The sequence below is a fragment of the Adiantum capillus-veneris genome, chromosome 24 (genome assembly GCF_014529385.1).
Source record: "Adiantum capillus-veneris isolate H3 chromosome 24, ASM1452938v2, whole genome shotgun sequence".
Classification (NCBI taxonomy): Eukaryota; Viridiplantae; Streptophyta; class Polypodiopsida; order Polypodiales; family Pteridaceae; genus Adiantum; species Adiantum capillus-veneris.
The window spans coordinates 17,085,802-17,099,661 of NC_140954.1; the positions used below are offsets into that span (position 1 = coordinate 17,085,802).

The window sequence follows — 13,860 nt, forward strand, 5'->3', positions numbered from 1 at the left end:
CGCCCGTAAGAGGACCTTGTTTTAAATGCAGTGGTGATCATTGGATGAAGGATTGTCCTCACAAGGAAATAGTAAGGATCAACGCCTATTGCACGGAATGTGGGGTCACTCATCTGATCATAGATTGCCCAAAACCCCCAGAACCTAGAGAGAAGGCCACCTTGAACGTCATAGAGGCTATTCCGTCTACAAGTGATCCGAGAACGAGAAAGCGATACCTGTCCAGGTGATAACAAGAGCACAGGCTCAGAAGGTGGTAGAAGAAAAGAGTGACGAGTCTCCGAGAGAGGAAACACCTAGCCAAGGGTCGAAAAATCGAAGAAACACGTGGAAGGCTAGGAAGATTAGGATGAAGGCTAGGAGAGAACGTGAACAGAATTCCTTAGCCAAGGAACTTGAGTAAACGAAAGAGAAGCTCAAGAAACAAGAAGCAGATAGGACACCAAGGGTGGAAGAAATTCTTCCTACCCCAGCAGGACCAGTGGTGGTAGAAAAGCCAAAAAGCGCAAGCACAGGAGGATCTATTCTTGTAGAAAAGGTACACTCCTTACGCAGAATTGGAAAAGCAAAGGCTGGAAATGTGTCAAAAGATGGTAGAGACAGCCCAAGCCCTGCTAGAACCTTTAGTTGTACCCCCGAGAAGAGAGGTAGTCATCCCATCACCACCAATATCAGAAGAGGTAAGACCAGAAGAGCCTAGGGAAGAAGAGAGAAAAGAATCGGAGAAACCTAGGCATGAGAATAAAGAAACCAAAACGAGAGAAGAGCTAGAGGATCTTAGGATAGTCCTAACACCACCGCCGAATCATTTAGGAATTATCCTCCATACAAGCCCATAGTGGAAGATCAATGGCCAGAGGAGTTATGGAGAACAGTTAGAGACGCCAAGGATGGTAGCAACACATTACCTTCTGCTCCTATAGAGGAATTCGAGGCACGGTCACAAATAAACCTAGAAATGCAATCATGTTACGGAGATAGAGGTTCGGAGATATCCATAGAGAGTTGACCACATTCGTTGAGGACTTTACCATCCTACATGGGTGAGTATGAGGTCAGTTCCCAGGTCAGGTTTGTGCCCTCTCATAGGAATCTAGCACCAAAAATCATCGATTCAAAGGGGCTAGTCGATATCCTATCAACGTCAGTGACTTGCACCATCACATTGGCAGAATTATTAAAAATCCGACCAAGGATGTGGTCAAACGTAGGAGAATGCTAAGAAAAGTTCGGAGTGATGGATCCAACCGGGAAGATCAGAGAAGGAATCCAGGAGATTGAGAAGCCATACGCAAACACGAAGCCGGTACCTTTGAACAAGGTCGGCGATTATTGTGAAGGCGAAGAAGGAAACACCACGCTTCCGGTAGAATGCGAAGGTGTAACGACAATGGCGATCCTAGACAATGGAGCGGGAGTTTCCATAGCCACCAAGGAAGTGTGGAAGAAGTGGGGAAAACCTGCACTAAGGGTGACAAGGACAAAGCTGCAACTTGCAGACGGATACGTAGAAAGGCCCTTAGGACTTCTAGAAAAAGTGGTAGTTTCATCGTGCGGGATCGAATACGAGCATACGTTTGCAATTGTGGATTTCGGCAAGAAAAATAATTATGAAATCATTCTAGGACGACCCTTCATGAGGCAATTGAAGATAGTCCAGGATTGGGGTTATAATTATCTTTACTTGCGCCACATGGAGACAACCACTAGAATTAACTTGAAAGACCACACCTATAGAGACGTAACGAGAACGTCGGTGGAGGATTTTGATTCGGCTACCGTAGCAGGATCGGAAATTCCTGCCTGGCTAGGACAACCAAAGGAGTTGTGGATATGTGGAGCTTCGCAATACAGAAGCCTAAAACGAGAGGAATGTATCTTGGAGAGGGCTATCGAAGATAAAGATTATATCCCAGACCCTTTCCCAGAAGATGTGTTGGAACCTCTAGAATGGGAGCAGATTTTAGCCACTTTGGATGTGTGTGCCATCGAGGCCAAGCCAACGACAAAATTTTGTGATGAGAAAGGCTTCGATTTGGTACCATACTATATGGTAAATGCGGTATTGGATTCCGAGGAAACCACTCCAAAAATCAGCCTTGAAGGCAACACAAATGAGAACAAGGAGAGAAGGAGGTAGAGGACAAATTCTACGACTCCTTAGAGCACCTAGACCCAAAAGAAGAGGAATACGACGAGTGCTCAGAAGGCCATAGTGACCAAGAAGAAACGGTAGCGGATGTCAGGTTTTAAGACTTTCCAAATCAAAAACCTCGACGCCAACGTCACTATAAAAGCAAAACGACGGCCAACCAACCAAGACCAAACCCCATGCCTAAAATTCAGGGCAAAAGAGAGTTGTTATTGTTGGTCAACGCAATGGATTGTGCCAAGGAAAAAATAACGGGTAGATTCCTAGTCCACAAGGACGCGCCAACGCAAGAAACCGCCAGGAAACAACGAAAAAAAGCAAAAGAAGCAAGTAGGTTAGAGAATGGGAGCAGGAAATCCAACCAGCCAGAGGGGATTAGAGTAGGAGACCACCCATGGACCAAGGTTGAGAGGAGAAACAAGTACAGAGAGCTTAAGAAAACCTTGAGTGAAGTATGGACAACGGAAATGGAGAGTGATGAGGACGAGAAGGATAACATTAGTGTACCTTCGCACTTCAAAAAGTACACCATACAGGATAGGAAGCTCGTAGTAGAACAACCCATGAGAGAAAGGACAAAGGATAAGTCTTACGACGGGCCGGAGGACGCCAAGAAGATAGTCCTAGCAGAGGTAGGAGAGGATCCTAAGCCGGTCTACATAGCCACATACCTAAGCTCTGAGGAAGAAGAACTTCTCATCAGTCTTCTCAAAGAATATGAGGATTTCTTCGCGTGGTCATACCAAGACCTCAAGGGAGTAGACCCTAGTGTCTTCCAACATACAATCCCCTTGAAGCCAGACGCAAAGCCAAGCAGACAACGTCCTTATACATATAACGATACGTTTGCCAAACGCATCAAGGAAGAGATAGATAGACTTAAAGAAGTTGAGTTTATCTACGAGATAGAGCATACTGACTGGGTGTCACCTATCATGATCGTGCCCAAAAAGAACGGTAAATTGCGAGTATGTGTCAATCTCAAAAAGGTGAATGCAGCTACGATAAGAGATAACTATCCAATCACGGAACATCTCTTAGAAAGAGTAGCAGGCAAACAGGCTTATTCCTTTCTGTATGAGTTCTCAGGCTACTATCAAATTGCGATCGCGCAAGAAGATCAGCAGAAGACGGAATTTGCCACAGTGTTTTGCATATACGCTTTCAGAGTAATGCTATTTGGCCTTACAAATGCCCCCACAACATTCCAAAGGCTTATGGCCCGCGCGTTCAAGGAATATTTACGCATATTCTTAGAGATCTATATGGATGACCTTTGCGTATATTCTCTTTTGAGAACGCAGCACATAGAACATCTAAGAAAGGTTTTCAAGAAGTGCAGGACTTACAGGATCTTCCTAAACCCAGAGAAATGTGTTTTCATGGTTAGACAAGGTAGAATCCTAGGGCACATAGTATTGGAAAATGACATATCGACTGATCTCGACAAGATCAAGGTCATTATTGAGTTGCCAAGGCCAAGAAACATGAAGGAGGTTCAGTCTTTTATGGGACACTGTGGATATTACCGGAGGATCATCTACTTATATGCAATTATTGCACAGCCTCTTTATAGGTTGATCGTAGTATTCATATGGACCGACGAATGTGAAAAATCCTTCGCGAAACTCAAGGAAGCACTGATCTCAGAACCGGTTTTAAAAGCACCAGATTGGAACAAAATTTTTCATGTTCACATAGATACTTCGGCATATGCCATTGGGTGTGTTTTGGCACAACCTGGTGAAGGAACAATGGATTTTCCAATCTACTATGCAAGCTGGCAGTTGAATTGTGCCGAGAAAAACTACACCACCACGGAGAGAGAGGGATTAGACATGATATATGCAGTGAAGAAATTCAGGCATTATCTTTTGGCCAACAAGTTTGTGTTCTTCACGGACCATAAAGCCCTTCTCTACCTAGTAAACAAGCCATGCAATACGGGACGCATAGTAAGATGGTTTATAGTACTGCTAGAATTTGACTTCACAGTCGTGGTAAAGAAAGGAAAAACCCATCTATGGGCCGACCATCTTTCTAGGATAACCAACGGAGAAGCACAAATAGGGGTTGATGATGACATGCCTGACGCATATCTTTTTAACATTGAAATGATCCCTAAATGGTCACAAACGATCGTAACTCTTTTGAGTTATGGAGGTATCTTTGATAGAACAAACCTCGTCTACAAGCAACAAAATATTGAGCAAGCCAAAAATTTCCAAATCATTGCCGGACGCATGTATCAATATGGTTCAGATAAGATCCTACGCTTCTATATAAGTCCTGAGGAGTATGACACTTACCTTCAAGAGGCCAATGAGCAGGACTTCGGATTTCATTGCTTGAAAGAAAAGACCTACCAACGGTTGCAAAGACTTGGAGTGTATTGGCCTTGCATGCGCAGTGAAGTGCACGAATACGTTAGCAAGTGCACAACTTGTCAAGCCAAACCACCAGTGGAACACGCCACATTATTCCAAGTAAACATAGCTCCCCAATGGAGCCAGTCCATGGTAGATTACCTCACCACATGTACGCTACCAGAGAATATTTCCGAGGCTAGACAGAGATCTATAGAGCTAGAGGCCAGAGACTACACTTTTATTAAAAGACAGCTCTATAAGCGAGGAAAAGATGAGCCCAACTCAGGTTGTCTACGACAGAAAACAAATATTTGTCAATTCTAGAGCAAGCACACGGAGGTGTATCAGGAGGCCATTTTTCGGGCGACAAGATAGCTAAAATTTTCTTAACCGTAGGAATCTGGTGGCCTACATTATACATGGACGTTGAGCAGTATGTTAAGCACTGTGATGACTGCCAAAGGACCAAAGTACCACTTAAAAGAGATGAGATGCCTTTACGGCCAATGATGGGTGCACGCGCTTTTGCCAAATGGGGAATTGATTTTGTTGGACCTATTGCACCCCTGGCTTATCGTATGCATGGCCAATATATCATTGTGGCCATGGATTATCTCACTAAATGGGTAGAAGCGAAGTCTACATAAAAAGCCGACGCTAGAACCACGACACAATTTCTTTATGAAAACGTCTTTGTTACGTATGGCCTACCTATTGAAATTGTTAGTGACAGGGGAACGCACTTCATCAATGAGGTCATTGAATGTCTCCTAGGAGAATTCATGATCATTCATAGGAAATCAGCCCCTTATCACCCACAAGCAAATGGGCAGGCCGAGGCCACAAACAAAACGATGTGCATGGTTCTCACCAAGATTGTTGCAAGTCAAGAACGGATTGGGAGCAGAAACTACATTCCGCAGTTTGGGCATACAGAGTGGCTTACAAAACATCACTAGGCACGCCACCCTATAACATGGTGTTTGGACTTAATGCCATATTGCCCATAGAATTTTTAATCCCAACCCTGCGAGTAGAAAAAGACCTTGAGTGGACAGGGCATGAGTTGTCTTCTAGAATAGATGACTTAGAAAAGTTGGACGAGCTTCGCCTTAAGGCAGTAGCCTCCATTTATGCTAGCAAAAGAAGACAAAAGGAACTCTTTGACAAGCATGTGCGGGCTAAAGAGTTCAAAACAGGTGATTACATGTTGGTTTACACCCTTAAACAACATGCCAAGAAATTGAAAAGGCGAGGGATGGGACCCTTTGTGATTAAGCATCTATCACCAAGTGGCACCATCAAACTTGTAACATTAGAGGGAGAGGAGATGCCTTATTGGATTAGTGGTTGCAGGTTAAAGAAGTATCATATGCCACTAACCCAAGACATGCTCCACAAAATTCACTACGAGAAAAGACAGGCCAAGGAGAAAGCGAGAGAGGTACAAGAAGCAAAAGATGAGGCACATGAAAGAATTGCCAGAAGAACGCTTCTACGCCAACAACGATTACCAGGAGGACTCCTACGGATCAACCAGGTAACAATCGAGGAACTGGATGAAGAAAGAGTGGATCCCGTGATCCAAGTACAAGTTGGGAACAATCAGGTCACCAAAAGGGCACTAGTGGACTCAGGAGCTCAAGGAAACCTAATTTCCCAGAGCTTGTACAAACAATTGGCCCACACCGATCTTCAAAAGACCAACCAAAAAATGAAGGGTTATACAGGGCACATGACACAAGCCATCGGCTATGTCTTGTTACCAATTCAAATAGCAGAACAGGTCTACCCTCACAAATTTTACGTGGTCAAAGATACGGACACCACATACCCCATGTTGCTAGGACAGACATGGCAAGGGACATACAACGAACAGATTGATTGGCTTCAAAACGCAGTTCACATTCAAGACCAAGACATCAAGCAGACGGTCAAGTTCGCCAATCAACACAAAATGCCACAAGCACCAAAGCCAAGCAACATGGACAAAGGAAAACAGCCTCTGACAACCACCAAAATAGTACCCAGGCCTACCATAAAAGAAACAACCATGGCGCAGAGTTACAATTATAACCAAAGCACAAGAAAAGTGTGGCTCCCTACAAGCCAACTTACCAATGGAAAAATCAGGCTACCCAAGCAGAAGCAAACCTCTACCTCAAAACCAAGGGTAATTCAACCAAAATACCCTCGATCACCTAAAAAGAAAACCACACAACATCCACCAAGGACATACCAAGCCCCACAACAGCAAAAATGGGTCCCCAAGGAATCTATACATCAACACCAAGGCTACAGGTACATTTGGATCCCAAAATGGCAGCAAAACAAGACACCACAGCCTTGTAGCTCGGTACCTATCACATGGAAGTATCCACAACCACAAGAACGGCCCACCCCGGCCAAGTACATCTGGATACCAAAGAAGTTGGCACGAGACTTACACCAACACCAGATACGTTTGGATTCCAAAATCCAAAGAAATGCCAACTTCGCCACCAAAAATAACGCCACCACCTCCAACAACCACACAAGTTTGGCGCCCCAAGCCAAGAATCACGCCATCAAGTGTTGACGACACATACTTTCTACTACTAATCACGGAAAAGGCAAGACGGTTTCAGTTGAAATTACATGGTCCACGGTCGTTTAATCTACCGTCGCGATGACTTGAAAGCAACAAACCTCGCCAACAAATGCCCGTAAGCATATAAACTTGCGACCTCCATCTTGCATAGCATAATTTTTCCCATGCATATTCCGCAAAAGCATGCATAGGGCCCCATTGCAAGGCCTTGCATTAAGGCACGTGTTAAACACCCATGCACTGCACCATCAACTTCCAGTCGTCCGGGAGGACTCATACTAGGAAGGGGGGAGGCATTGAGGGATTACTTATGAGCAGGCATCGGTTTCACATGGTTTGACAACTTGATTTTCATTTTATTGTGATTTTCTTATGATTAACTGTTAAAAGAGTGATGCCCGACTAAGCTTCAAGAAGGGATTCAGGTCACAACAGGACCATATACCCCTATCCTTATGTAAATATCATCAATACTTATGTTTTCTTGTATAAAGTGATGAAAAATGCTAACAACAGGCCAGTAGTGACCCTAAAATGGCTGTACATAGCCGCGAACGTGATCTTCTAGGGATAAAGCACCTTCCCTAATTTTTGGTTTTTTTCAGTCTAATTTTGGATTTTTTAAGTACCTTTTTGTATTTTCTTCGGAAATTAGCCAAAAAAATAAAAAATAGCAACAAAGATTCTGGAAGCAAACACCGAAATGCCAAAGGTGGATCTAATCCCAGAAAAAGTTTGGAAGCATTCAAAGAACGTCAATTTTTGGCCTTAAAGAAACGGCGGCAGTTTCGACCATTTTGCCATATCTTGGGCCTCGATTGTCCAAACAAAGAAATTAACGACACATAGGGAGTGTAAGATGTGTTTTGGGAGCAATGGTAACAAAAAATGTAATGGGTTTCCGGAAGCACTAGGCACATATACTAACTTAGGGGGAATTTTCTAGTCATTTCTACTTGGACGAGTTTGGAGAGAGCTAGAGCCCCCGAGTTGACGAGTCTTCTGCGCTTCCATACAACCTGCACATCCATCCCCCAGCTACGAGACATGAGCGGTGAGTTCAGCATGTGTTAATGATCAGTTGGAAATGAACTAACCACTAATACGTTTACCAGAAACAAAGAACGAGACGTAGGCACCACACATAGAAACCTCACCATAAAACACAGTAGGAATGACCAAATGTAGCATAGATATGCTTAAAAGGACCCCAGCAGGACAGCGAACAAGGGGATGTGGCCCACAGTCAAAAACCACCCCTGTGGCAGCAACCGCGGTTGCTGCCACCTGCCTCAGAATTGCACCAAAAGCATGCACAGGGTCCCCTACATGTACAGGAAGACAAGGCAATCACCCAAAGAAAATTTGGACTCCAAAATCTTGTCCAAAGCAAAGATTTTATGAAGTGGCTATGAAATTGCAAAAAATGGTCTTACAGGTGGACAAGATGTCCAATTGATGCATGCATAGGCCCAACAGGTAGCCCAAGATATGGAGAACCCACATATATGCTCAAATGTCAAAAAAGCCTCAGGTGGCAGCAACCATGGTTGCTGCCAATATGCTCAAATTGACCAAAACAGGATACCCACACCTAGGCCATGGAAAATGGAGTCTAGGGGTGCCTTCCAGCAAGAAAAATGGATTTACTAAGTCTCCCTAACACAAGTTTGCAGGTACAAGTTCTGAAACAAAAAATTGGTATCAAAAGGGTCAAAAATTGCGTGAAAGCCGCAAATTTTGGGACCACTAGCTCAACAAAACCATTTAGAACCCAAAAATCAATCCACATAGAGCAAAAATATCCAGAACTTCAAATGGCCATAGGATTAGCGTTTTCAGAGCGTTTTTCCTGAAAACAAGCCTAACGGCAAGGTCATAGGGGCAAAATCAAGGATGAGCACTCCCTTAGCTCAAGAATGTTGCTAGGAAGCCACAGGGAAGATTCCAGTCCAATGCCAAAACCATAACTAGGACTTCCTTCAGAAACCCAACTCCCGGCATCAGTAAAATTGAAGTATAGGGCAAGATATGAAGTCAAAGGATGCATGCATAGCATGGCTAGACTCTACAGGTGAAGGGGAACCAGACAAGACCAAGTTTGGCCAAAACTAACAGTTTTGGTTGCTGCCACTTAACCCAAATTGGGCCCCCAGTGCAAGTAGTAGCCTAAGATATGGGGTGTTGCTAGTCCAGAGGTTCCATTTCAGATGAATAACCCAATGGTGGAGTCCAAGTCAAAAGTCAAAAGTCAAAATCCAAAGTTGACTGCATCATGTCAAGTCAGAGAAGGGTCCAGACACTTTTTGGGCCAAAAGAAGAGATTGGAGTGTCCAAATTGAGCATGCAGGGCATGGTTGGGACCAACAACGAGGGTATATACCACATGTAAGGTCAAAGTTGCAATTTGATCCATGTGGCAGCAACCGCGGTTGCTTCCATTTTCACAATTTTGAAAACTGGAGCATACCATTGCAAAGTACATCTCTCAGGGATCCCAATGGCACCTTCCATGCACAAAATTGACAAATCTACACCAGGATACTAACAAAACTAACTTAGGGCACATATCTTGATGTCAGACACAAGTAACTGCTAAAATTTGTGCTCTAACCAAAGAAACTTGATGATTACCTTGTACATGAACAAGCACTCCAAAGAAGATGAGGAAGAGGAGCAAGTACAAGCTAGATGAGCTGGAAGATTTCCAGCCAAACATGCAAAATGTCTTTGGAACCAAGGGCCAGCTTTATAAAAGAAGAGATCCAGCTGGCCCAAGGACAAAGGATCTTCACCACTATATGGAAGGATGAGCAGGGGAGAAAATGGGGAGCACCTCAAATGCCTGCAGGGATTAATAGCATAGCATATCTACCAGAGAATGCAGACAGATCCATCAGAAGAATGGGAATGGACAACTACGTGGCGCAACCCATTGTCAGGGCCAAGTACAAGAGAGCATATGAGCTTCTTACCTCTCTACACAAAGAAAGTAAAGACGTGGCAACCGCACACCTCACTAACTCGCAAGGGGAGAATCTTAAAGTGACCATAACTCCAGATACCCTTGCAGAGATCACCAAGTTTCCAAGGGGAGAGCCAATCCAGACGCAAGGCCTGACAGATGAAGATATTGCTACTACCAAGCTGTCGACGTTTGAATCCATCAAAGAACAGAGGGCTAGCCATCTTATGAGGGTCCTCTACCAACACTTCCATTTTGGCAGGCAACCTCGGTATACAAGAGCAGAAAAAGAACCTCGCCTCCACTCTACATCAAATAGTGCCTCAACATCTCAACCTCACTTTGGACTTCGCCAAATGGGCGTTTGATAGGCTGCTAGCAGCAGCAGAGAGAAGGCAGTGGGACAAGCCTGCAGGGAAACCTATCCTAGGTGGAGCTGAAGTGCTAACAAAGATAGCCGCTCACCTAGTAGGAGAAGGAGATCAAATACAGGAGGCCCCAACTTCAGATGCATGGGCCAAGTTTATAAGAGCACCGACAACAAGAGGCCGCGCTGCTCCATCCTCCTCGGTTAAACCCAAAGTAAAGAAACCAAAGAAGACCACTCAACCTGAATACCTCCATGATGAAGAAGCCAGCAGCTCCGAGGAAATTATTTTAGAAAGTGACAAAGAGATTGTGGAGCTAGGTGAAGAAGAGGAGGGTCAACTGGAACAAAAGCCCAAGACTGTGTTACAACAAAAGATGGAAAAGACGGAAGCATCTGCTAAGGCAACGCTGGAGAAATTCCAAAAGAGGAAAGAGACCCAACAAGAGAAGAGAGCGGAGGAGAAATAACAAAAAGAAGAACGTAAAAAGAGCCTTGCGGAAATGATGCGCGAGAGGATCAAAGCAAGGGGGCTAGCACCCAAAAGACCGGCCGTAAGCCTTGCAGAGTTGGAGCAGGCATCCAAGAAGGCAAGAAAGGCTCTTGAAGAAGCCACAGACAAGCCCAAAGAGCTCAGAACAAAGAAAAAGATGGATGTCAGGCCACCAGTAACAACTAAGACACCGATTGAAACACCCATCAAGGAGGCAGAGAAGCCAGGTGCGGCAACGGAAGAGCAAACGAAAAATCTGACTAAGAAAGTAGAAACAACAAACAAAGAAGTAGAGCCTACACCGGAAATAAAAAAGCCAGCTGCAGAAGAGAAGGGCAAAGAAAAAGACGAAGAAGAAGTGCCACCCGAGACTCCCCACCCTTTGCAAGAAGAACTTAACAAAATAGAGGGAGAGCGGGCAGCGCAACTTATGATTGACATTGCTCTAGAACAAAGATCAGCAAGCCCTACACCCACCCTCCAGCCCATCACATTGTTAGAAACACCGGAGTTTGTACGGACAAAGAGAACAAAGGAGAAACAGAGACCTTCCAACTAGAAGAGCCAATATTACCAAGGCCATTAACAGCAGAACAGCAAGCAGTCTTGACGCTAAGAGACCTTATGGCAGCCGGATATTCTTATGATGAGGCAAAAGAGGCCGTGTGATTCATCCTACAGGCTTTATCGGCAGAAGTTCCAATTATAGAAATGGAAATGACAGAAGAAGAAGCTGGCAGAAGAAATAGCTAAAGAAGACGTGTGGACCATCATGGCGCTCGAGAAGGAGCAAGAAAACAATGCAAATCTTAGCCCGGCTGTCGCCAGTATTAATACAGAATTGAAAAACAAAGAGAAGGAGGTGGAGGCACGGAACAAAGAAGCCAAGGAGTTGCGCAAGGCTAACAAAGAGCTAGAAAAGTCGAATATGGCGCTCCTCGAGGATTTAAGAAGAAGAGAAGCCCTGATCGAGCGCATGAGCCAGGAAAGAGACAGATATCAGAAGCAATATGAAGACGAGAAGGCTCATAAGGATCTGCAGGCTAGTGTGGCACAGAGCACGAGGCTGGTGCTCAAAAATAAAGAAAAACTTTATGAGCAAGCGCACAAAAGCGCAACGAAATCAGCAGAGGTTGCTTGACTCCAGCAAGTGGCCATCAACGCACTTAAACGAAGAGTACTGGATCAAGCTAGGCAGTTGGATTCCTTCCTAGAGAATCCAATGCTTATTCCGTCTACAGAACAAGAACTGGTCACATCTCTCCGTGCACAGAATGAAAATCTAAGGGAGACATACAAAACAGAACAAACAGCCAAGGCTGCAATGGAGGAAGCCCTACACAAAGCAAAAAAAGACCAAGAGGAGGACTTATAGACCCTAAACAGTGCACTCGAGAACATAACAAAAGAAGTCCTGGACCTCCGGTCACAGCTGGCTAAAGTAGAGCGCATTCAGAGCCTACCACCAAGAGAAAAAGGAGAAGTAGTAGCTGTCAAAGACGCGGAGATAGAGCCAATAGACACCGGCCATGACACACAAGAGCAGGAGGAGGCAGGGAGGACATCTACTGCCCCAGGTGTAAAAAGGCCCAGAGAAGTCCGAGCCCTGCCTGCCGACCATTGGCTCACCACACAGAAGGTCGTGGCCAGGAATGCCCTCTTCGAGCAGGCACTACTCTCCTTAGATCTCATCAAATTCTTCACACCAGAGAGAGTCAGAGAATTAATGCAGGATCCATCCCTACCCTATGCCATCGTATGATGGGAAACGATTGAAACCAAGAAAAAGTTAATGCCAATGCTGCTGCCAGACAACGAAGGATCCTATGGCACAATAGATTTGAGTGGGTGGGATGCACAAAGCTTAAAGGATCTCATACCAGAATGGAAGGAGGAGTATGTGGCAAAGAACAAACAGAGTGCCGCCATTAACTCCTTTGCTCCCCTCCATATTCAGATCGACCCTACTTTTTGCCCCATACTCAGACGCAGGAGATGGGAAGATTTTGAACAGGTGAATAAAGACCATCCGCATTGGCTAGACTACCATGTGTTAAGTGAGCCGAAGGAAGCACCCTTCACTGGATACGTGCGCAAGGCCATCGCTCAAATGATCAGCCAAGTGAAGGGCAAGCACGACATAGCATGCAAAATGACGTTGAAAATTTTTCACATGCTGTCTGCTTGCATCAACACCTTCAGAAACACGGAGCACACAAGATTACGGTGGACAACGTTCCTAGAAGGAACGAAAGGCCTGGTGTTCAGTCTCAACGACACCCCGAAAATGAAGATCATATTTGGCCTGTTCGCCCATATCATGTTCTTGCCAAGCACCTACATGCAGACATTCGAAGAAGCATTCTATACAAGATTCTTCGAGTATGATTCCACGGTCTTCATGTCTGTATGCAAGGACTTGTGCGCCCGTTTTGTGGCCTTCACGCTTCATGACCGAGATACTCCATTCTCGAGGATTTCAAGGCCACAAGAAGAAGACCAACTGGAACAGATGATCCTCGCCTTCAACGAGTATCTTAAGCAGAATAACAAAGCCGCCCCAGAGGAAAGCAACTGAGCAAAGACAAGTCTTGTCGGGGACGACAAGAAACGGGAAGGGGGGAGTGTTGATGGGAGTACGGAATGACCGTCAAAAGATGCGGATAAAGAGCAGAGGATAAGCAGGAGTCCCCTTAAAACCCATTTGTATGTGTGTACAACATTTTTGCGCCTGGAGCCAGCGTTGTAATTTCAATGACGGGACTCGTTCCAAGCCCGTAAAGCCTTGTAAATCCTTGTAAATGATTAGATGAGCCATAGCCGGACTCCAATGATCAGTAATCTCAAACCCCCGCTCTAATTATCAATTGTGAGCCAATTTGGAAGTAGGTATATAAGCCAAAAGCTCTATTTTTCACAGACAA

At 44.8% G+C, this 13,860-nt stretch overlaps 1 protein-coding gene and 1 pseudogene across 1 annotated transcript; both read left to right on the plus strand.

Annotated features, from left to right (window-relative positions):
* The first annotated feature begins 10,946 nt into the window (after nucleotides 1–10,946).
* On the plus strand, nucleotides 10,947–11,495 carry LOC147426019 (uncharacterized). The gene has a single exon (XM_086498147.1). It carries the CDS (start codon nucleotides 10,947–10,949, stop codon nucleotides 11,493–11,495), a length of 549 nt encoding a protein of 182 aa, XP_086354273.1.
* A 65-nt stretch (nucleotides 11,496–11,560) lies between these two features.
* LOC147426020 (uncharacterized) lies at nucleotides 11,561–12,698 on the plus strand (annotated as a pseudogene).
* Nucleotides 12,699–13,860: the final 1,162 nt, after the last annotated feature.

Excerpts from the sequence above, each read along its gene's own strand:
- LOC147426019 (XM_086498147.1), top strand. The coding sequence starts at position 10,947 with ATGATGCGCGAGAGGATCAAAGCAAGGGGGCTAGCACCCAAAAGACCG.